This window comes from Penicillium solitum (genome assembly GCF_028829755.1).
Source record: "Penicillium solitum strain IBT 25940 chromosome Unknown utg000001l_segment0_segment0, whole genome shotgun sequence".
NCBI lineage: Eukaryota > Fungi > Ascomycota > Eurotiomycetes > Eurotiales > Aspergillaceae > Penicillium > Penicillium solitum.
In genome coordinates this window covers 2689008-2711271 of record NW_027072121.1, presented here as the reverse complement: position 1 = coordinate 2711271, position 22264 = coordinate 2689008, and the positions used below count along the sequence as shown (strand labels likewise).

Here is a 22264-nt window from a genome sequence, read left to right as displayed (position 1 = left end):
CTGGCGGTTTGTGGTTGTCGGGGGTGATGGTAAGTCTTAGGGCTTTGTTTGACTTTATAAGGAAGGGAAGGTACTTAGTAAATATATAGGAAGGGCAGGTACAACCTTGAACTAATGAATGAATGAATCAAAAGAACGCCTTTATTAGAGACTGCAATGCGATGCTGTAACAATAAATGTATGAGTTTATGGGAGACTGATGTTTTTTTTTTTTCACACTGTGCAATGCAGACATTCGGAGTTCTGCTTCAAATCCATTACATCACCTATTGAATGATTAGTATCATTTCCACAAAACCAGAACTCCAGACATACCGAGCAATTATCATCGATGACAACAGTCCGATGTTCACCATCACCAGCAAGATCATCAATTCCAACCCCAAGGCCGCCTTCACCCGTCAGGTTAGCAGCCAGGCGTTCGAGCATACTCCGCTTTATTTACAAGTCAGCAAAGACGTCTAGATAAAGATAATGGGCAGGTAATTTACAGTAATGTGTGCGTCGCTGATGCCACCACGACGCTCAACATCATTTTGGCTCATAATGCGGTAGCTCTCATGGACTCGCTTCCGACTCTCGAGACCACCGATCCTGGAGATGTTTTGTCCAACCTTGTTGGATGGATTGTCGGGGTCGAGGATGTTCACACCATTACGGGCATCATCTTGAGCGTGCCGGTCTGGTGAAAAGATTTTGATGGTGTTATCGATTCCTGAAGCGGCAATCATTGGTTCATAGGGGTGGCCTAAAACACGATGTTAACTTTAGTCTTTCTAGTCAGAGAAGAAAATTACCTTGAACAACATTGACAACTTCACTATCACCTTCTAAGATGTTGACCAGTTTGGACGTCTTGCGGTCCCAGATGAATATATGACCAGAATCACAGCCGCTGACCACGTATTCATCGTCCAGTCCAAAATAGTTGACGTCTTTGACGGTCTTGACGTTGCAATGGCCGCGATAACTTCGCATATGAGGTACACACGGAGCATGACTTTCAATATTACGTCGCGCCTTCCGAATGGCATATCTCTGAGCCATAGTGCCACGGGAACCAAACCCATCGCTATCTTCATCCGAAGATGAATCCGTGGGCCAGCCATCAAGATCTTCATCGTCAGTTGACTCCTCTGCCTGGCTGCCATCGCTCCCATCCTCGCCTGTATCAATGTCGCTATTGTTCGAAGAATTTGCATTGCCTTGGGAGCTTTCAGGTCGAGGATCATTCTGCCTGGAAAGGGAACCACCAGCCCTGACGGGTTCAATGTGTTGGACTCGTTCTTCCTCCACATCGGGATCGATATCATCCTGGACTCTCTCTTCATCTGATTCACTCTCAGACTCGTCCATTATGGTGTGAAGTCCGCCGAAAGCATTGTTGACAAATCTGTAATTTACTTCGCTACCTGTCTCCATCAAGATTCCTCTGCCTACTCGCAAAATCCAGAACCTCTTCGCAGAGGCACGGTCAAGAGAGCGGATTTGCGAGGTAGGATTAGAAACACGGCGCCTGTCGAACCGAGCAGCTGAGTCCCCAAGATCTTCCAAGGGCAATCTGACAGCATTCCCGAATGCGGTCACGGCAGCTCGTTGGGTTGGGAACAGCATTCGCGTACTATCATGCTCAAATCTGGAAGCATCCACATTCACGATTGGAGTGTCACGCGCCAATTCCATAATATAGGGCACTAGGATGGTTTCGATGGCATCCTCTTCGGATTCATCTGGGATTGGGAATCGGCTATGTAATCGTCGAGGGGAATTGCGGCGTTGAAACCCCTCTAAAAGACGCTGCCTGCCGCCCTGCAACCAGAGAAGAATTGCTCGGAGGAATTCGTAGCCAAACTGCGCTGCTGGGTCAATGGGGTCATCTTCGCCCGGTGCAGGCTTGATCATCAGGAAGCTTGATTCTTCCGGAACCTGTGTTTGATCTGCTAACGCATGAGCAAGTGTGCCAGCAGCTTGGACAAATCTCCATGACGACTGGCGATTGCGACGAAGTGATTGTTGGAAATTGACAGTCTCCTGTGATGGGTTCATGGGATAGCTCCATTCACGCATGACATCGCCCATTTGCGGGAGCAATGTAGATGCAATTTCTAAGGCAGATGAAAAACATCTCGAGTACGATTCGGGTCCCACATCGTCAGACCCTGCGGCTTCCCGAACTGTAGGTTCTGAAAACAGGGCCTTTCGAAGGTTTACTAACCCTTTTGCGATCTGCATGCTCAATCGTTGGGCATCATTCAGCACAGAATACCGAGCCTGCTCGAGCAAACGCTCGGGGTCGGTGCTTAGGACATTATCCAAGTATGGGGGGAATGGAACATTTTCTGCTTCGCCATTCTCATATTGGATCCTAAAAGTATCTGGCTCTGCTGAGCGACGATGGGATTGATGTCGGCCACCACTTTCCTGCGATGAAGGTGTTGCGGGCTTCTTGCGCTTCCGGCTCCGTGAACTGCGGCGAGGCCGTCCGTCCTTGCCCTTGAGAATCGATTTATTGCCCGCCTGCGTCTCTCGGGCATCTGGGCTGCGGATTAAATCAAAACTGTAGATGTGATCGCCAGACCAGCTAACAACCATCTCATTGGGGTTCGCATCACTGATTTTACAAGCAGTTATGTGTCCATCATCAGCATATTTCGCCTGGTGCTTGCCGCTCGGTGCGAATCTTCGCACGCATCGCGTCGCCTTGCTCATCTCCTCATCATCGTTAAGGCTGGCAGCGCTTGATGTAGCCCTGCCCCTAGCAGCGGAGGTGTTCTGTCCAAGCATCCGCCTGTCATGCAAAAAGCAGTGGAGGTGCGCACCACCCAAGGCAATATAATGCGGCTGACTTGGTGAACAGGAGATGGTATTGAGGTCCAGGCGGTATGGCCTATAGGAGATTAGAGGTGGTGGAACACTGGGGTCATCATTTTCCAATCCTTGTCGGTATGCCATGAAGCCCTGGCCACCCCGTGGAGGAGGGTATGCACTAGATGGTAGCCGCAGATCCCACTGGCGGACGTCACCATCCTCCGAGCAAGTGAGGAAGAGGAACGGGGAAGATTCAGTGACGATGCGCTTCACGCTATCGACGTGGCTTCGATACAATCTAGCGTTGGTATTGCCGTCACTCAGATACCGCGTGCCACTGAAGAACTCATTGAAGCGTCGGCTGCGAGTGGAGGCTGCAAATGCGGAGGTGGCAGCATCGTTTCTGCTCCCAGTTGAGTATTCGATATCAAAGACGCGAACCTGCGAGTCGCCGGCACATGTAACCAGAGTCCCATCATTCGAGTGTGGCATAAACTTGACGGAGAAGATGTTGGCTTTGTGGCCGGTGAAGACGGTGGTGTTGAGCGCGAATGGAGCATCGGAGGAGTCGGGTTGGTAGGAGTAGATATTGAGGTGTCTATCATCAGAGCCTGACGCCAAAAGACGCCCTGACCTCGACCAACTGCGAAACCGTTAGCATGATAAGCAGCGGAAATGGCGGAAGTGTTGGCCAGTCGATCAAACTAGATGCTTCGGCCTGGGTAAAAGCTAAAAACATACCTGAGGGCATTGACACATCCAGTATGCCCACCGAGCTCATTCACAATGTCGAGATCATTGACCCATTCCTTGGATCCGTAAATTCCCCGAAGCCCAGCATACCGCATCTGTTCCCCGCATTCCCGGCGCCAAAGGCGATCGTAGAGCGAGTTTTTCATGATCACTAGATCAGATGGGCGAGAAGGCTGAAATTCTTTGCTAGGTACGATCGGCGACCATCTCGAAAGGTACTGAGCAAGTGGATACCGTCTCTTTGCGGGTGACTTTAGCTGTCAAAACGGAAGCTACCATGGATGACGTCAAGAAGATAACTGAGAGATAACTTTTCCAAGGTTACATCACCTCTTTTAAGATAGATCATCAGATATCTGTATGGTGTAGAAAGTGACAATGGAGTGAGAAAGACATGAATAAAGTAGGTATGAGGGGAAAATGAGTGGGTTCGCGATACTGCAAGATCTAGATCATCCCGGGAGAGGTTGAGCCCTGGAGCCCTGATGACGCTGGCTGACTCATCAAGTTACCGCAGATTAGGTACCACGCAAGCTATGGCTGGCTGCAAGGTACTTGAGGCGAAGTACTATCACTCATAACCCTCATATCCATTCACGCTCTTCGTATTATTTTCATTTCTTTTTCATTTCTACATAATATGCACATATCTATACAGGTGGTTGAAAACTAGCTATGGGTATTCATGCGCTCAAACAAAGAGATATAAACCGAAGACTAGCTTCTCCATGCCCCGACCCGGGGAGCTCTTGCTTCCCTTCTAGAGCCTGCCAGCTGTGTCGCAAGAAGACCGACAAAATCTCTTTCTGAACGCACCATTTCTGTTTCCAATGTTTGCATCGCACGGATCTCCTGTGTCATGAGTTGTATCAATTCAGCCAGATTCTTGGCCACTCTGGCAAGAGCAGACTGTTCTAGACGCTCCACTTCCCCGAAGCCCAGGATATCAAGGACTTGCAATTGGCGCGCACAGAGTTCAAGTCTCACATTTAAAGTACGTAATGATTCTTTCCAGCTTCGCCCAAGAGGGTCAATAAAGGTGCCGACATCAAGGCACCCTGGTCCACGGTTATGACGAATAAGCTCCGCTTGGTTAAGCCAGTCTTCGAATGTCTTCACAGCTTGAGAATACTGTGCACCCCGGCTACCAGCAATCATGTCCGAGACATCTTGGAGAACCTGCGATAAAATTTGAATCTGCTCGGAGAAATCATGTGGGCCGTGATGTTCACGACAATTGGAAAGCCAAAGCCCTAGGGCCTGCGCATTCAAGCGACACTGCCGCTGCGTTTCGTCCGCCAGTACCAAGCGATATTGGCTGGCGACACTGTCGTACTTTTTGCGTAAACGTGTCTCGGAATCAGACTTCCATTCAGCATGGCTTTGCAGTGAGTTGGAATGGAAAAGACTGAGCTGAAGAAGTTCTGTTTGTAGTGCTGCGATATCCGGCCAAGATGAAGAGATCAGAATATTCCCAGGCTGAGGTTCGGCTCCAGGGGTAGGCGTTGGAGGTTTGGAAATTTTTTTAGGAGACGGCGGCCGTTGGTAGTTTGAGAGTGTTCGTGCACGTTGGCCGATTGGTGGGGTTGTCTCGACTTGTCTTGCATTATTCTGTACCAATTGACTCCTGTGCCGCATGTGGACTTTGGCTGCCGCGGGCGGTCCCTTGCTGGCACTGACAGGCTGCCTTAAAGAGAGGGATCGTGTGGGGCGTGGTGGGGGTAGCATCTCTGTTTTCTTGGGCGAAGGGGGCCTTCTGATCGTAGAAGGTTGGACTGGGGATCGTCTTCCTGGCGGTTTGCGGGGTGAGGGCGGCGCGAATGATGGCGCTGAGCTCTTTGACGGAGGGATTGTAATCTTCGCTGAAGGCATCTTCAACCCACCAGGTCGCATGATACTTTGACGACGGCTGGGTGCTACCCCGGTCTTCACTGCTGTAGAGTCCGACTGTGTTTGCTTTTTAGCCGGCGATATCTCTCGCTGTCTAGTTGGTGACGGGTCCACGCGTGGTTTCGGCTTGCTGCTCGATAGCTGAATGCGCCCGTATCCCGTTGCACGGCCATTATCTTGGGAAATATTACTGCGCTGGGGGAGTAGGGTCCTTCCTCGGGCAGTGACTCCATTGTCTTTCAGAAGCACACCCTCGACCGGCGAGGGATTTGATGGCGAGCGGGTCTTGTTATTCGTTTCTCGGGTAGAGTCCTTGTTCAGGCTGGCCGTGGTAGGTAGTGGAGGGGAGGGTTTCGTGGCGGGTCGTGCTATATTTGAAGTCTGTAGTAATTAGCATGGTGCCATATGTCGTTGTTGGCATGGCAATGGTGGCACAGTGAGGGATGCGATAGCTGTGGGGAGCTTAACAGATAAACAAACGGGGGACTGACTTGTTTACGGGGGTCGCGTAGCGAAGCCGAACGTGTTGGGATGGGCATGATCGTACAATGTCATCAGATGGGAATGGGCATGATGCATTCCAAGGGTTTCAAGAAATTCAAGAAATAGGCGCTTTGTGGTTAACGGAGAAGTCGGGAAGCTACCCATGTAGGTGTGCGATCTTCACTGATTACCCACACTTTGGTTCTTAGGTATAGCTCTCTTTTCCGATCATTTACAGTACTTCATACATATGTACAAATGCATGTAAAATTAACTAAATCATTAAAAAGATCATTCAATACACATGTGTATGCATATAAAAAAAAAATGAACAAAAGAAAATTGATTTTCAGAAACCACATAACCACCACATCACAGAGAGGTTATATATCTGCACCATTTCGGGGCTTATTATTACTTTGTACCATATGGGAAATAGTTTGAGGAAAATCAAATAATCATACTATGTAGATATTGTTTGGACGTTTCGAAAATCCAAATTGCACAAACCCCATATTTCCCCGTCGACGAGTATGCCCCTCGTAGGCAGCCTCTATCGACCTTGAGCCAACCGTCATTTTCCCGTCACTTTCCCATCAAATCTCACCCTGATCACTCTCACTATCTTACTATCTTACTATCATATGTGACTTTTTAGGGGCTACTAACGGCAGCTAACATTCATGTTATTCGAAAAGAAATCAATTCCTATCCTAAGGGGAACTATCCCCGCTGCAGTGCCTCCAGTCTGGCGATCAATCCTTCGGCGAATGCGGAGGACCAGGAGTTCCTAATATAGCACAGAAGGTGTTAGTACAGATCAAAGCAGCGGAAATCATGGCGGCCGTGTCAGTAGCTGTCTGACCGGGCCTCATTTCCATAGAACGCATTCGGGACATGTTACTTACACAGTATCGGGGGCCACACTGTTGAAGTCCTCTCCCCACCCCGCAGCCTCCACGGTATCCGAGGAATCAGAAACCCCAATTTCAGCTCCAAGCCCCGAGTCGGTGTACACGGTATCCAGGGGGCTGGCAGTCACACTTCCGCCTTCGGCTTCTGCGTTGGACATGCCAACGGAAGGAATAGAAGGCCCGCTTCCGGCCCCAGGCCCCGAGTTTGACTTGGTGGTGTACACGGTGTCCAGGGGACTAGACGTCACACTTCCATCTTTGGATTCTGAGGTGGACATGGAAAGCAAGGGAACAGAAGCCTCAGGTCCCGAGCTTGACTTGGCGGCGTACGCGGTATCCAGGGAACTGGAAGTTGCACTTCCAACTTTAGCTTCTGGGCTGGACATATAAACGAGCGGAAAAGAAGCCACACTTTGGCCCTCAGGTCCCTCACTCGATTTGGTGGTGTACACCGTATCCAGGGGACTGGAAGTTGCACTTCCGACTTCAGAGTCTGGGAAAGACTCAACTGGGTTGATGGATCGGTATCCTGAATGAGTGTGTTCGGACCAGGAGTTCATTCGCCATCTGTACAAGCCAATGCGTCCGTTATCCACGTTTGGATCAAAGGACTCAATGCTTCCCATGCTGCTCATGCTGGGCTCAATGTCGGAATAGGTATGGCCCATGATTCCGCTGTGCATGGTGAAATCAACGAGGTCCATGTTGACTGGAAGGATGTTGGTATCGGACCACAAGTTAATGAGATCGATAGTTGGTCTCATCCCGATCACTTTCTTATAGCGAGCATGAGCACCACCGTCATCAGGCCACAGATCGATCAAGTCCGTGGAGGAGCTCGTTTCGCGGCCATTTGAGTTGTTGTCCGCGGTAGGGGAACCGTTCTTCGAGTTCACGTCGATGGAGTCGACGTCAGTTGCCAGATCGGCGGCCTGTTTGCCTTTGTCCGAAGAAATTTCGATGGAGTCGAGGTCAGTCATCGGACTGGCAGCCCCATTGTCGGAAGAGAATTCGATGAGGTCGATGCTATCAGCAACACTGTCGAAAGGAGGATCCCATAGGTCGTCGGGATTGATTATCGGACCGCGAGTGACCTTGTTCAGATTGATCAAATCGACTTTCGCAGCAGAATCAATTGCACCAGTATCGAACTGCAAGTCGACGAAGTCAATGGCTACTAGTATATCGTTGATGCCACCGTTTGAATTGACGTTAAAGCGGTTAGGGTTGGTCGAACTCGCGGGCTCGCGGTCCGGTCTCATAGTCCTAGGACGGACGTCTCGCGCAACACGACACCATCTTGCTGTCTTTTGTTAATGATGAAAAATGCTTTTTGGATATAATACTTACTCAGTGAAGCTTTTAAAACAGCAAAATTGATTGAGGGTGGGTGATGCCGATGGAGCGTTAGTGGTGATGGTGAAGTTCGGATAATGGACTAGATCTCGATTCAAATGGCGCGCGTTGAGTCCGCCGCCAGAAAATTTGTTCTTTTTAGATTTGAGGACTGAAGACTCGGACTCACTTAATGTCTAGATGTTTGCTCTGGCTTTTGCATGGTCCTAGTGGGTTTGATATGTATTATCTTGTTTGATGAGAAGATCTACTTAGTAAATATACTACATGAAAACATCGAGTATAGAACGATCTATAGCGAACTGCTTTCAGAAGGTATCACGGTGTCAGTTGTACAGTGATTCTTTCACCTAGGAGATCTAGTACATCAAAATATGCATGAAGAGTTGGATTACCAGGAATGTTTATATTCAACTTGTAGGCCTGGAACACTGCTTAGAAGTTTATTGAATAGTTGGTCTGCCCCGCCGTTTATCAGAATGAAGTTACTTTTCTAATGAATATTTACTCTAGCGCAGAGCTGCGTGATGTCGGCAAATGGGTCACTCACATACGGCGAGCTGGCCCGCGAGATACGTGTTCATAGGTCACAACAATAGACCAGATCAATAGCGTAGTCTGTATTTATCGTCATTGTCTGTCGTACTTACAAACGTTATACCCCTCCAACATTATACGTGGAAAGTTTTGATGACATCAAAACCGACGTCTCTCTTTGGTATAGTTCACGTCGTCCAGGTGGAAATGGCCCCAGGCTGGGTGCGGGTATTGCTATGAGTCAACTAGATAATGCCATTAAGAACCGAGACCGGCCGACTATTCTAATCTACTATTAATAGGCTCTAGGCTCCGCTAATATCGAATTTGGAATGAATTGAGTCCTGGTACGATGACCAAATTGCCAAATGGAGCTGGATATATTGAGTAAAGACTTAGGCTAGCAAAGCACAATAAACCTTCATTGAGCTGTTGGCTTTTATTGCATATAGACATTTTCATCAAAGCGGCAACACAATGCCTGGAGTAACCCAAATTTGACCAAAGGGACAGCCCCGACCCTCTCATATGTTGGACCTTGTAGCACTAAGGCGACCTCTGCACTCCCTCAGTAGATGGTGACAACTTATTTGCACTATATCTCATGTTAGCCATTTGCTATCATGTTTGGTCACATCTGTTTTCAGAAGAAAAGCAGCGGCCGACTTACTAGGCCTCCACTGCAGCTTCCTTGTCCGGGGCAGCACAGGAATGTGCCGCCGTTGCAGGATTGTCCCTTCTGGGAGCACCCAGCTCTCGCTTCAAGGTTTGGAGCGGCTTCGGCCATTGCGTAGGCAGCCAGTGCAAACAAGACGATAAACAGCTTCATGTCTGAGGAATGGATTTATAAAGATTGCTCGAAATTGTTTGCCGGATCTGAGGAGATAATGCTGAAGACTGCTGAGAAATGAGTTTCCATAACCCGCGTGGGCATTGGGCTTTATATAGAGCCGGCGCTATCTTGATTCACTTACCTCATATGAATTGCAGATCCTTAGGACTGGACGCTCAATATGCCAAACTGTGCCTGACTGGTTCGCCTTTTGGGGTTACATTGCAGGATCAGATCAGTTGACACCGTAATGCCTTGAAGCTGAAAAGAATCAGCCCACCCAACTTGCAGGTCTTTACTTAAACAGCATAATCTCCGTGTAGATCGATCTTGGCATTCTTGGAATACGAGTGAGCATTCGTGAGGGTTATCCCTACATGATGGAGACCATGCACATAAGCCTGCACGAGGCGTGGGGACCCCACAGCTGCGAAGGGGGATGAATTGAACAGCTGATATCAGATGGTATGTAGTTGAAGAGATACTATAAAAGGCAGGCAATTCACCTTCCATGTAGCTTAAGAAACAATCATCACTCTATCAATTCCTCAAACATCAATTCCCACCAGAAACTTAACTACATATCCCACAAACACCTTGGAAATGCGTTTCTCTATTCTGGCCCTTGCAACTGTCATTGGTCTGGCATTTGCCTCACCAATTGAAGCCGACGCAGGAGCGGCGCTTTCTTCACGGTCCAACAACTGCTTCACGCTTTGCAAGATTGATGGTGGAGTAAGTTAATTTAACTTTCATTGCTTGGATTTCCGGCTAATACGACCAATTATAATAGAGTGACCAGGGTTGCCTGGAGAAATGCAAGAACAGCTAGGAACATCACGATGACACAGAAAGAGGCCAATACAAGGTTGACAGCCAAAACGGCCCCGGGGGTCCACAGGTCTCAGCCTGATTATGTATTGACCAATTGAGCTTTCTTTATGGACACGGATGCGGCGAAGAGACTATGATTGGTTGTGTTGTTTTATATTTGTTGGTTATTTGACCGGTTAGGTCGTTTGTTGTATCTAGCGGTCAAATGATGAGCATCACCATAATCTAGCTTGTCTGAAATGCTCCATGTCCAATTCACATTTCTCGTTTTTGCCTCCATCTAAGAACTCCAGTTTACATTCATGGTTGCCTACATCAAGGAGGCGATTAAGTTGAGCTGGTATGTACGTAAGGAAAATCCGGGGTTGCATGGGCCGGATAGAAACGGGAGATCGACGCTGGGCTGACGCTGGGCTGTGTGGATGAGCCTGAAATATGTAGGGGGGAAAGCGATAGCTCATACCAAACTTAAGTCCTTGGCATATGTACATTCACTGCTTTGGAACTTCTGTATCTATATATAGGGCACAATAGAGACTTTTAAAATAGTCTGATAAGGATTGGATATGGATCGACTGCTTTTATGGTCTCTTGCTACCAAGATAAGACAATATGACAGCAAATTGTAGTATACTAACTAATGGCTACTTCGTAGGAGAATTAACCCCACGAAAATAATGTATCCGTTCATCGTCCACATATTTTATCAATGTACAATGTAGGCTCGCACATAACTAACTAGTTAAAGTCCATGGCAGACCCGAAACCGGACCTCCGAGATACGGACCGTGGACGGACCGTGAACCGATATCGAAACACTACACCCCCTCTTGTTGGCCGACCTTATCTCAATAATTACTTGGCATAATCGGCTATTCGACCGCATTTCTATCCAATCAATCAAATTAACAGTCAAAGTGTCTGAATCCAGGACATTAGACTTCATGTGATCGGCTCAATCGGAACCCCCGCCCGATACATACGGACCGTCCATTAGAATCGCAACGACTCTCAATCCATAGATAAATACCAAGTGTAGCCTTGGGATTATTAGAGAGAGATAATAAAAAACAAGTTACAATTTCAAAATGACCTCAAACAACCCCTCATACCTTATCATTGGTGCGGGTGTCTTTGGCGTATCAACCGCCTACCACCTCATCCAGAAGTATCCCAATGCGTCGATAACTCTAGTCGATCGAGATGCATATGATGCCGAGTCGCGCGTGGCAGCATCATGGGACTGGAACAAGGTTGTTCGCGCCGATTACGACGACAAGGTCTATTGTAGACTTGCTCTTGAAGCCCAAGATATTTTCAAAAACGACCCCCTTTGGCAGCCACACTTTCACCAGACTGGCGTTTACTGGAACTGTCGTAGCGACTACGCGCAAAATGTCATCACAAACCACAAGGACCTTGGTCGGAATGATGATATCATTGCTCTCCCTGTTGCTGAAGCCAGAAAGCTTTATGGAGGAATCTTTGATAATGCCGACTACACTGGTGTCAAGGAGGTTCTTGTGAATAGGGCTAGTGGCTGGGCTGCTGCTGGAGATGCTCTTCGAGCAGTGACCAAACGGTGTTTGGAATTGGGCGTCTCATATGTCACTGCCTCTGTTACTAATCTTGAATTCGATGGTCGTGGCTCTTGCACAGGTGTCAAGACACGGTCTGGAGAGATATTGTCCGCCACGCATGTTGTCGTCGCTGCGGGTGCGTTCACACCGACATTGCTAGAGTGGAGTGCTGCGAAGAGTGGCAATCCTGGACTACGAGCCGGAGAGCGAATTCTTGCAGCTGGTATTACGACTGGAATGGCACAACTCAATGAGGAGCAATACAAAAAGTTCAAAGATATGCCTGTTGGCTTCCAGGGTTACACGGCTGATGAAGGTACGCTTTTCCGGGTATATTTGTATTTACATGAATTACCACTAATAATTCCCCAGGAAAACCCTTCATTGGCACCCTCCCCCCAACTAAAGACCGCGAGCTCAAGTGGTGGGGATCTAAGATTTTCACAAACACTCGAGAAGTCCTCCCTGGACATTACATCTCTTCTCCTCCACCCACTCATGACTACAACCAATGGAAGGTTCCAGGACCTCTCAAGCAGGATATTGTAGAGGCCAGGAATCTGTGGTATGGGCCCGAAAGTGCAACATGGGAGATGACGAAACACCGCATTTGCTGGTTAGTTCTTCCACTGACAACAAACCGATTGATTTATTTTTAACACTCTAAAGGGACGCTTTCACTACTACCTCTGACTTTATCATTTCACCTCACTCCGCCTCCAGAGGATTATACATCGCCACTTGTGGTTCGTTCCATGGATACAAGTTCTTCCCTGTACTTGGAAAGTACATCACACAGATGCTTGAGGGAGAATTGGCGCCTGAGTTGATCGAGAAGTGGGCATGGGATCGACAGCGACCTGACTCGTCTGAGAACGTGGAGTACCCGAACTCCGAGATGAAGCATTTATTGGAACCTGCAGCGAAGTTGTAAAGGAAACATTTTGATGTGCTTGATATGATATAATGTGGTTTGAACTGATGTTCCAAATAATTTCATATATTGTAATGCTGTTTGGCATTATATATACCCAAAGTTAAAGCTGATGCTTCTTTGTTCCCTCCGAATTCTGTATAGCCTTCTATCTGCTCCCGGCGGGAGGGAGGGGAGGGAGTGTAAGTGGACTTAGCACAAGTGCGGCTGCCGGCTCTGACATCCAGCAATGTCCCCTAGAGCTGTCCGTTACTCATGCATGTTGTCTCTAGACTTGTTTGAGGCGATTGTTTGTACTATTCCAACTAGAAAGATCTAAAAGAACACTAATAGGAACAATGACAGTAACAAACAATAGAACTTCCCAAGGTTGAAATACGTTTTCAACAGAGCTTGGCTACTTGTACACATGGGCAAAAATGATGGAACAAATATGAATTCTATACTAGGTTTGGTCTACCTATCCTAACAACAGATCAAAGCAGAACGTCACTTTTCAACAGAGCTAGTTCATTCAATGTCACACAAGGCAGTTGCAAACTAGGAAAGGAAGCCACCCCCACATCCATACATCTCAAATCCCATCTGGCAAACCTCACACTTCAAAGACTCCCACGACGAGGGAATGAAACACCATCCACTGCGGGGTGATCAGTGAACCAGGTCACCTTATCACCAGCACCCTGGTTAACCAGCGCCGAAGGAAGACTGGAGCCCTCCTCAAGATCAAAGATCTGCTTAAGGATATCCTTCTTGCCAGCGCCCGTGGCGACAAAGGCAATGTTGAAAGCGTGGGTAACAACAGGCAGGGTAAGGGTGATGCGCTTAGGGGGAGGCTTGGGAGAGTTGGTCTCAGCAGCAACCCAAGCATCCTTCTCGCGGAGCAAGGCATGACCAGGGAAGAGCGAGCAGGTGTGGCCATCGGGACCGCAGCCGAGGAGGATAAGATCAAAGGCGGGCACCTTGACACTGTCCTTGGCGGCAAACTCGCGCATCAGATCCTCTTGGTAGAGATCAGCGAGTTCCTGGGGATCTTCATCCTTAATGTGGTCCTTGTCGATGGGGTGGATGACCGGTGTGCCGAGCTCCGCGGGGATCTTGGAGACGAGCTCGTCGTTCAGCAGACGGTAGTTGCTATCCTCGTGGTCGAGCGGTACGGCACGCTCGTCGGCGAAGAAGATGTGCCACTTGGAGAATTGGGGGGTGTCTTCCAGGGAGCCATTGCTGGTGGCGAGGAGGGCTTTGGCCAGAACGGTAGGCAGGGAGCCGCCGGAGACGGCGAGGCGGAAGGTGCCGTGTCGGGCAAGCGCGGAGGTCTGACTGCGGAGGACGTAGCCTCGCAATTGGGCGGCTAGCTCATCGGAGCTGGCAAAGCTGTGCAGGTTGGGGTGTCCGGTGGCCATGGTGATATGTGGGTGGGACAAGAATGAGGGGCAGGAGATATTTCGTTTTCGGCGGGGCAAGGGCCGAGATAGATCTAAACGCTTTTTTTGGGGGCTTGGCCTAGGCTTGGAGATGGATCAGATTACAATGTAGTAAGTTAGGAAGAAGAAATGAGAATTGAGGATGAGATGGCATATGACGTCGCTAGCGAATCTAATGTCCACGGGTCTACGTGGGATGGATTTTGCCAAAGTGGGATGATTCCAAGGATGACTTCCAAGGATCGTCCAATGAGTTCATCCGGATATCCGCCTTCCTTCCCACCTAGGCAGGTTTGCCACACCTTATTCGACTTTCTCTCTGGTTTCATGGCCTAAACCGGGTTACATGACTCGAATGGTTCCAAGCCAAGGTTGGAATGTACAAATATGTACAATGTACGCATCGTTCCAACCCGTGGACAAGCCCTGGAGGACGGGAGATAAGGAAATGACGGGATCTTCGTCATTAATTTGCATAATCTAACCTCAAACATAAATATGTAAATCTATAAATCTGTAAATCTGTAAAATATCAGCTTTTAAAGATGGAAAATACTATATTATCTCAATATTGGGTTGTTGGCGCAAAGCCCAAGGCGCCCACCTACGTAAATGTACATAAGTGACTCTCAAAATAGTATTTCCCCTTTCTGACTTAGTTTTGTTTTAGATCAAGTATCAAGTGGGGATAATTAATTTGGTAATCAAGATATTGCCTCCTATATCCTCATTTTTCGGGTCAATGATCCAGGATATACTTGAAACTCTCCACATTCCATTTAGATAGAGAGAAAAGAAAAGAAGGCCAAGAGAATGGCGATGTCCGATGGGTTTAGGTAGCAACGTTATTGGAATGAGCGCATAAAACCTTGGAAAGCAGCCCATATGTAAGCCCATATGTATCCCGCAGAGATGATCGGCAAGAGAAGGGGGGGGGGGGGGAGGGGGGAAATACGGATTACTCCGTAGGAACAGGATAGAATGGGATAGGGAAAACAATTATTTTCCCTGTTTCATATTCTGTATCCCTTTTTGTCCCTTTTCGCTCCTTTTTTCCCGATTATCGAGTCAAATCATCATCACTTGGAAAAAAACTGGGGTAAACCGAGAAATCACGGGGCTCAACCGCCTAACCGGGTTCAACTCAAAAACATGCGATTCCCCCCCCCCCCTTTTCAAATCCTCGATAATCCTCGAAATCCAAAAATGAGCTCTCCAGTACAAATCACCCCTGAACCTCAGACCGGCGGCGTTGCTCGTCCATCTGAGGCTACTTCTCCACAAACTCTCGACATCGTCCGATGCTCCCGCTGCCAACAATCTCTCAGCCTAGGCCAATCAGGCCGCAGCGTCGTTCAATTCGGCATGAACTCCTATTACTGCAGCCGTTGCGCAACCAAAGTCGGCTTCGGGGGGTGAATCGAACACAATATACGGAGTACGAATCACGATAAACAATAAACAAAAGTCAAAACCAAAACCAAAACCACAATAAACCGGAGGGTCTGGGGAGTCTAGTGAGTGGTTGACCGGATCAACATCACGAAAAACCGTCTTTCAAACCAAGAAAAAATCATCCCGCCGTCGCAAGGGTAGATGCGACTTCCTTTCCAAATGGGATACCATTCTATCCCGTCTCTTCGATACTTTCCTTCGTTTTCCGACTTCGCCTCGGACACCCCGGTTCGAAAGTTCCTGTGAGATTTTGTAGGCTGTGCTGGCACAGCCTGCTTTTCATTGATCGCGATTTAAGAATACCGAGGTTTATGGAGGATTATACAAGTTGACTTCGGTCAACTGGATTTTCTAGGGTGTCCGAGACACCCGGGATGGCAGTCAGGAGATCAGTGGCTCTCGGTGCAAGAACCACGGAATTTCGGACCGAGGTGTGCTTGGGAGGTCATCGCAATTGGCCCATTCCACTCGGTCGGCATTGATCATATACAACATACGGAGTACATTATATGTTGTTGCGTGCTGGATTCTTGCGCCTCGATTTGCCGACCCGGGTTCTCTTGCAAGTTCAACAACTTTCTTAAGCGGCAGTGCTGTTTACATTTTCCCTTTCTATGCATTTTGCATCATTGTTATTCGACTACTTGGAGCTGGTCTCGTGTCTTTGTTTCTCTTGCTCTTCAGCGATCGCCCACTGGGTTCCCATCTCATTATCTCTTTCAAGCCACATTGTCTAATTTCACATTTTCATACATTGAATCAGAACACTTCATTTCATAGTTTGAAATATAACATGTAAACATGATCCTTTGCCTACATCTAGTAACTATATATTTAGTGCACCTGCGAATCATCTGTCACATGAATAAACCTCAACATCCGCATTTGGCACCCGGGGAATTCAAATCCCCGTGGATGAGAAGGATACTTTTATGATTAATGATTGACATGCGAACCGAACCTTCAAAACAGACTTTCCGCTCCAATTCGCCAGTCAAAGTGGTAGATATGCAGATTGGCCCTGTGATCTCCCCTGGAGAGCCCAGTGCTTTGGTCACGTATCGTCATACAGCTTCGTCTCACCCCCATGTAAATCCCACATGCTTGGAATGTGAGTAGCTGTGTGGTCATTTGTCTTGTCTTGATATATTTTCAACAGTCACACATGCCCTGTGGCATGTTTCTTGTAGTTATTGGTCCCTCCCCTTAGACTGGCCCTGATTAAAGGAAGGGAACACAGATGAAGATCTATGAAGACCTGTAAGACACTTGGGGGTTTGCATATCCCAAGGACACGGAGTACTCCGTGTAGATCTGTGCGATAGAGGTAGGATGTTAACTACATAGTATTCCACATACCTGGCTCTGACTTGCTGGGACCTGCAGTGTGACTATCGATACATGCCTGTGCACATAAGAATTTCGATGGATTCGAGCTGGAGGTTCAAAGTTACCCTTATTTACTTCGATAATTATCATAATCCTATCTCTCCAAAGGTATCTGCAGGTACTTGAGAGGCAAAATACGTATAGAAATCAATAGTCGATGTAATTGATCCAAAAAAGAAAAGGATAAAATATCAATAACTGCAAGATATGACTGCTCATGATCTGACCCGCTCGGATCGTAGATCCTTTTCTTAAAATAATTTCTTTTTCTCTTTCATTACTTTCATTTCTGTCCATTCTTTTACTTTTTTTTGCTTTTTTTTTTTCAAGGGTTTCGATCTGACAATAGACACAGAAACCAATGTGATGAATACAGGCCCACTCTGCATGTCCTCTGCATGTCCGATCCGGATCTAGCGGTGTAACGCATACTATTAAGTCAGGTAAGCCCGGTTTTCCCAAGTGATTTGCCTCTGTGCACGGGTATGCCCGATACTAGATGGAGAATATCCGTTAAATATTAATAGCAAAGAAGGGGGGGAGAGGACATATTACAGATTAGAACGATACAGTGTCCTTAAGTGGAACTATACCCGGGGGAGGTGGGACGGCAGAACCACTCTATTGCATTCTAATATTTGGCAGAGCTGAGCTCATAATAAAAATGACATATCTCAGCCTGAAGGAGAAAGGGAACTGCTTATTCTCTGATCTGACTGGCTACTGCTCATCCTCTGCCATCGCCATTCGTCCAGATTGTGCAGTATTCTGGGTCCCTGTGAGTTCTACTTTGCAAGCCATGAACAAGACTATCGTAGATTATTACTAGCCCTAAGAAATTAATTGACTATATCATATATCATCATAAACTATTCTTGTGAAACCTCCACGCATCCTCAAATTTTCTTTTTGCTGCCAACGCTTTATAATCCGCTCGACCTTCGTTCAGCTCGTGGAGGGGTTTATCTCTTTTCTCTGCAGTTTGTCGGTCAGACCAATTCGTTGACTTGCATTTATCCCACAGGGAAAAACAAAGGTATGCTTGTGCGATTTCGTTTCCCAAGAATTATAATTCCACCTTGATGCTCGGTGATGTCGTTGTAGTCGTCTCAACCCAAGAAGAGTGGGAATGCAAAGGTGTCACCATATTTATATACCCTGAGCTAACAGAGACCTCTGACAGAGAGTATAATTATCCAAGTTCTAGATTCAACCGAACACCTAGTCAGAAAAGTCGAGCCCCGACTATTTCGCAACGCCGACGCATCGGGATACTTGCAAACATCGACATCTATCCCTCCATTTAAATCCATACGTCTGAGCTAGTGCGCTTTCGGCACTAAATTACCGGGGTGTATCGTTTCGAGATATCTACAGCTATGCCTCTCCCCGGTCGTGATAAAGGTCGTCCCAGATCGCGCAGGTCGGATGATGAGTTTGTCGTATTCCTTCAAGGCGTGAGTTTGATATGGAGTATTTCAAATGTGTTCAAAGACTAATAAGAATTCCAGATTCCACCTCATTGCCGCTGGCAGGAACTCAAAGATCTCGTGCGGCAAACCGCACTGCATATTCGCCAAGCAGTAGTATACGATGATAGCCATGGATTCCCCACCGGACTCGGCCAAATCATCGTCAAAAATGAAGACGAGGCCTGGCGAACGTACCGTATGTATTCATATCCCAGAAATCCCCAATGCCCTGTCCTAACATCGCCATAGATCGCCTTTCCACCAGCGGATGGGACGGCCAGAGTCTGGTCGTCACACTCTCGCGAACCAGTACGCCAACCAAGCCCATTGCCGGACCTACCAGAAGTCCAGCAATAATGCCAACAGGCTACATCTCTGGCCACTCCACACCTCCATTAGTACATGGAAACATGGCAATGCCCCCGTCACCCGTTTCTCCAGAGTGAGTTTACCACATTCCCAAGTATGAAATATGAATGAACCAAGCTAACCCCCCTCAACCCAGATCTTCCAATCCCCCAACTCCACCATTTCCATACCCAGAGTACGGCGTCATGATGGTACCGATACCAATGCCACACCAAGGCTTCATGCCAATGATGCCAGATCCACACGCACCACCAATGCAATGCTACCCCCCATCCCCAGTAATGAACGGCGCAATGTACGAGCCTCATTGGAACATGATGCCAGGCTACCAGATGTCTCCACCACAGAACTACCAACACTACCCCCCTCACGCCACAGGCACAAACCCAAACTCTCCATCTTTCTATCCAGACCGACAAGCCATCACAATCGAGAACTTGAACGCGACTACTACATGCGCCGATCTAAAAACCCTTCTACAGACAGCCGGCACTGTCCAGAAATGCAGCATAGTCACCACGGACTCGGTCGATGGCAACGGCCAGCTTCGCGGGTTGATCAAAATGCAAACAGCGGACGAGGCACAGTGCGCCGTGACCATGTTCAATAATCTCAGTTTCATGGGGTCGCGGATTAGAGTTAAGGTTGATCGTGGCTCGCATCTTGCACGGGCTGTTAGCTTTGATGGGGGTTGTGTTGGCTCAGACACCGCGGGATCGGTGCCGGATAATGGGGACACGTGTCAGTCGTGGGCGGATGAGATGACTGCTGGGGCTCATGCTGTTGATAATTGCAAGCCGTTGGTGATAGATGGGTCTGGGTTGAATAGGTCGAGTGAGATCTTGTCCACGTCTGCGCCGACGTGATAGAATGTTTCATGTATTATTCGAGGTGGGTGGTGGTTGATATTGAAACATACATATGTTCTACTTGTGCTTTGCCTTTTTTATTGGCTTTTAATAGTGGTTTTTCTTGGTCTTGTTCGATGTAACTTATTCTGCTTCCTATGCGTTTGGATTATCTAGCTATGAATCCTCTAGCAAGAGGTTCTCTCTTCATTATAATGTCTATTCTTAGACTGCATAGACAGCCCCATGAGTGTCCAACCTCTCAGATCCCCCCCTTGCGCTACTTACACCCTAAAATATACTTGTATTCCAAATAAATTTCCTAGATATCTCTATTCATTCTTCCCTATTCCATAGACCGCACTAGATACAAATCCGTATAAGCATTCCTATGCGGACACAACTTCTTCCCAGACGCAAGGTGCTCCAACACATTCGCATCCTCACAATCCAAAGTCCAAGCCCTTGCTTGCTCCTTATCCTCGAAAGCCGTCAACAACGCCCCAACCAAAACCCCAATCATCCTCGGTCCAAAAGTCGGCTTAGCAGGACATTCAAACGGCGGACATCCAAAAGGCATAAACGCATCCCCCTGCACCGGCGTAAGACTAGACCAGCGATTCGGGTTAAATCTCCCTGCATCAGAACCCCAGACATCAGATCTCAGATGACAGCCCTCGATATCAGCGGATTTTATCTCATGAGATGTCCCCATACCCTGGTCCCACTGATACGCTCGATGTATGTGTCTCGTGGGCACGTATAGTCGAAGCGATTCAAGGACTATTTGTTTCGCACTGGGTGAACTCTGACCACATTTTGTATCACCTATTCTGGGCTCATTGCTGGACGGGGATGCGGGGTCTGCGTCGAATTGGAGTTTGGTGGGGTTTTTAGAGAAAGCAATCATTGTATCTCGCCACGCCGGTACTTCTTTCCCAGTCGCAAACCGGATCTCCAGGAAAGCTCGTAGGACGACTCGCCACATTGTCTCGAAGGAAGGGAGAATGAGGTTTAGTGGGTTATCCTCCGGGAGATCGTGTTTTCCGAAGATATTGATGAGAGAAGTCTGAAGTAATACATCGTCTTCGAATCTGGGAGTATCGTTCTCGGCGGATTTCAGTTTGGAGGATATCCAGACTCGATTTATGGACTGTGCTAATCTCAGTAGGTTCTCATCACATGTCTGGGTTCGAGGCTTTTTCTTGAAAAACAGCCATATCACTACTTTCAATGAAAGTATCTGTGCTAGACTAGCAACGTTGATTCGATTGCGGTCGACGCTGATCTTATTTCTACCAAGCTTCTGCTTTCCTTCATGACAACTGCTGCCGCCGCTATGATCCTGTCCGGGAAAGCCATGCTCGACCCAGTGGCTGGTCGTAATCCTGGCGAACTCGGATACGCCGTGCCACTGTTTCGCCAATAGATTGATCAAAGGTTTGACTTTCTCGACGAACATGCTAGCATGAACGTTATCTGTTCGGGTAAAGGCGTTATCGATTCCAAAGGCGATGGGAAGATGTCTATTGGCCATTGCTTTCGCCTGGTTTGGCGAGAGGATATTCGGTTGATCTTCATGTTTCAATGCGCCGGCAATTATTTGGCGACATAACGCTGGGTCATTTGATGTGGAATGGGTTTGCTGTCTCTTGCCCAATATCACAAATAGAAGAAGGGATATGGTAAGGACGATGAATGTTCCCAGAACTGTCGACATATTTCTCCGAATGAGCAATGATGGATTGGAAAATTAATGGTCAAGTGCAGGGGCAGGGCCATACTTATAATGCAGAAGATAAAGGAGTCTAAGTCATGCAGTTGCATGGATGAAGAAGATGTTGAATAATACACTACAAGGTAATATACTAAACAGCATGTAATAACGGATTTTTGGAGTCTTTCACAAAGGTGTCAAAAGTAAATTGTAAGAATGTCTAATCTCTTCATACATAGAAATGAAGCCATATTTGTCTTTTCTTTCCCCTGTAGAATCATCTGTCTTTCCATGACAATTGCTTTTTGTGATGAGAGTCAGAAAGAATTGTAGGCAATGAGCAGTGTCATTCCTAAGCGCTGTATTCTTCCATGTTCTCATGGTTCGTGCATGGATTAATGAAGGCGACGATGCCTGGGAGCCAGTCCGAATTGTAATCTCGAGTCATGATTTCAGGATCCTCGAACTTGTGTGGTGGAATAGTTGATAGAGGCGTCAAACTGCATCAATGCCGCTAGTCTCAATTCCGTAGAAGTCCTGAATTGTTGGCATGTAGGAAAGAGTGACACGTTGCAGATGAAGCAACAACATGTGCATGGAATCAATTAGGGTTTAGCGTTGAACAAAGTCCATGACAAATCCAAAGGCATGTTAGTTATGGCGAATTAA

The 22264-nt window shown here is 47.6% G+C and overlaps 10 protein-coding genes across 10 annotated transcripts; 4 read left to right on the top strand and 6 right to left on the bottom strand.

The window, feature by feature from the left end:
• Positions 1-257: 257 nt before the first annotated feature.
• N7455_001020 (WD repeat-containing protein) lies at positions 258-3707 on the bottom strand (the record flags this gene model as incomplete). The annotated part of the gene is made up of 5 exons (XM_040951400.2): positions 258-266; positions 316-435; positions 492-748; positions 798-3451; positions 3550-3707. 5 exons carry the CDS (start codon positions 3705-3707, stop codon positions 258-260), a joined length of 3198 nt encoding a protein of 1065 aa, XP_040817759.2.
• A 571-nt stretch (positions 3708-4278) lies between these two features.
• Positions 4279-5990, bottom strand: N7455_001019 (uncharacterized protein; the record flags this gene model as incomplete). Its single annotated transcript, XM_065603920.1, has 2 exons — positions 4279-5832; positions 5943-5990. 2 exons carry the CDS (start codon positions 5988-5990, stop codon positions 4279-4281), a joined length of 1602 nt encoding a protein of 533 aa, XP_065462411.1.
• An 848-nt stretch (positions 5991-6838) lies between these two features.
• Positions 6839-8110, bottom strand: N7455_001018 (uncharacterized protein; the record flags this gene model as incomplete). The annotated part of the gene is made up of 1 exon (XM_040951804.2): positions 6839-8110. The coding sequence occupies one exon, from the start codon at positions 8108-8110 to the stop codon at positions 6839-6841; it is 1272 nt and encodes a 423-aa protein (XP_040818477.2).
• Positions 8111-9216: 1106 nt separating this feature from the next.
• On the bottom strand, positions 9217-9657 carry rodD. Its single transcript, XM_040951292.2, has 2 exons — positions 9412-9657; positions 9217-9336 (listed from the first exon to the last, which is right to left on the bottom strand). The coding sequence occupies exons 1-2, from the start codon at positions 9568-9570 to the stop codon at positions 9328-9330; spliced, it is 168 nt and encodes a 55-aa protein (XP_040817677.1). The 5' UTR covers positions 9571-9657; the 3' UTR covers positions 9217-9327.
• Positions 9658-10103: 446 nt separating this feature from the next.
• N7455_001016 (uncharacterized protein) lies at positions 10104-10581 on the top strand. The gene is made up of 2 exons (XM_040951346.2): positions 10104-10308; positions 10367-10581. The coding sequence occupies exons 1-2, from the start codon at positions 10177-10179 to the stop codon at positions 10403-10405; spliced, it is 171 nt and encodes a 56-aa protein (XP_040817901.1). The 5' UTR covers positions 10104-10176; the 3' UTR covers positions 10406-10581.
• Positions 10582-11495: 914 nt separating this feature from the next.
• Positions 11496-12921, top strand: N7455_001015 (NAD(P)/FAD-dependent oxidoreductase; the record flags this gene model as incomplete). The annotated part of the gene is made up of 3 exons (XM_040951562.2): positions 11496-12303; positions 12360-12603; positions 12657-12921. The coding sequence occupies 3 exons, from the start codon at positions 11496-11498 to the stop codon at positions 12919-12921; spliced, it is 1317 nt and encodes a 438-aa protein (XP_040817959.2).
• A 602-nt stretch (positions 12922-13523) lies between these two features.
• N7455_001014 (6-phosphogluconolactonase) lies at positions 13524-14324 on the bottom strand (the record flags this gene model as incomplete). The annotated part of the gene is made up of 1 exon (XM_040951657.2): positions 13524-14324. The coding sequence occupies one exon, from the start codon at positions 14322-14324 to the stop codon at positions 13524-13526; it is 801 nt and encodes a 266-aa protein (XP_040818497.2).
• A 1227-nt stretch (positions 14325-15551) lies between these two features.
• On the top strand, positions 15552-15764 carry N7455_001013 (uncharacterized protein; the record flags this gene model as incomplete). The annotated part of the gene is made up of 1 exon (XM_065603919.1): positions 15552-15764. One exon carries the CDS (start codon positions 15552-15554, stop codon positions 15762-15764), a length of 213 nt encoding a protein of 70 aa, XP_065462410.1.
• Positions 15765-18568: 2804 nt separating this feature from the next.
• N7455_001012 (RNA-binding protein) lies at positions 18569-19896 on the top strand (the record flags this gene model as incomplete). The annotated part of the gene is made up of 4 exons (XM_040951321.2): positions 18569-18646; positions 18701-18857; positions 18911-19103; positions 19167-19896. The coding sequence occupies 4 exons, from the start codon at positions 18569-18571 to the stop codon at positions 19894-19896; spliced, it is 1158 nt and encodes a 385-aa protein (XP_040817548.2).
• A 328-nt stretch (positions 19897-20224) lies between these two features.
• Positions 20225-21598, bottom strand: N7455_001011 (uncharacterized protein; the record flags this gene model as incomplete). Its single annotated transcript, XM_040951253.2, has 1 exon — positions 20225-21598. One exon carries the CDS (start codon positions 21596-21598, stop codon positions 20225-20227), a length of 1374 nt encoding a protein of 457 aa, XP_040818526.2.
• Between the last annotated feature and the right edge of the window lie 666 nt (positions 21599-22264).

Coding starts and splice junctions, on each gene's coding strand:
- rodD (XM_040951292.2), bottom strand. CDS start 9,570: ATGAAGCTGTTTATCGTCTTGTTTGCACTGGCTGCCTACGCAATGGCC.
- N7455_001016 (XM_040951346.2), top strand. CDS start 10,177: ATGCGTTTCTCTATTCTGGCCCTTGCAACTGTCATTGGTCTGGCATTT. Junction 10,309..10,366: donor TTTGCAAGATTGATGGTGGA/GTAAGTTAATTT, acceptor CAATTATAATAG/AGTGACCAGGGTTGCCTGGA.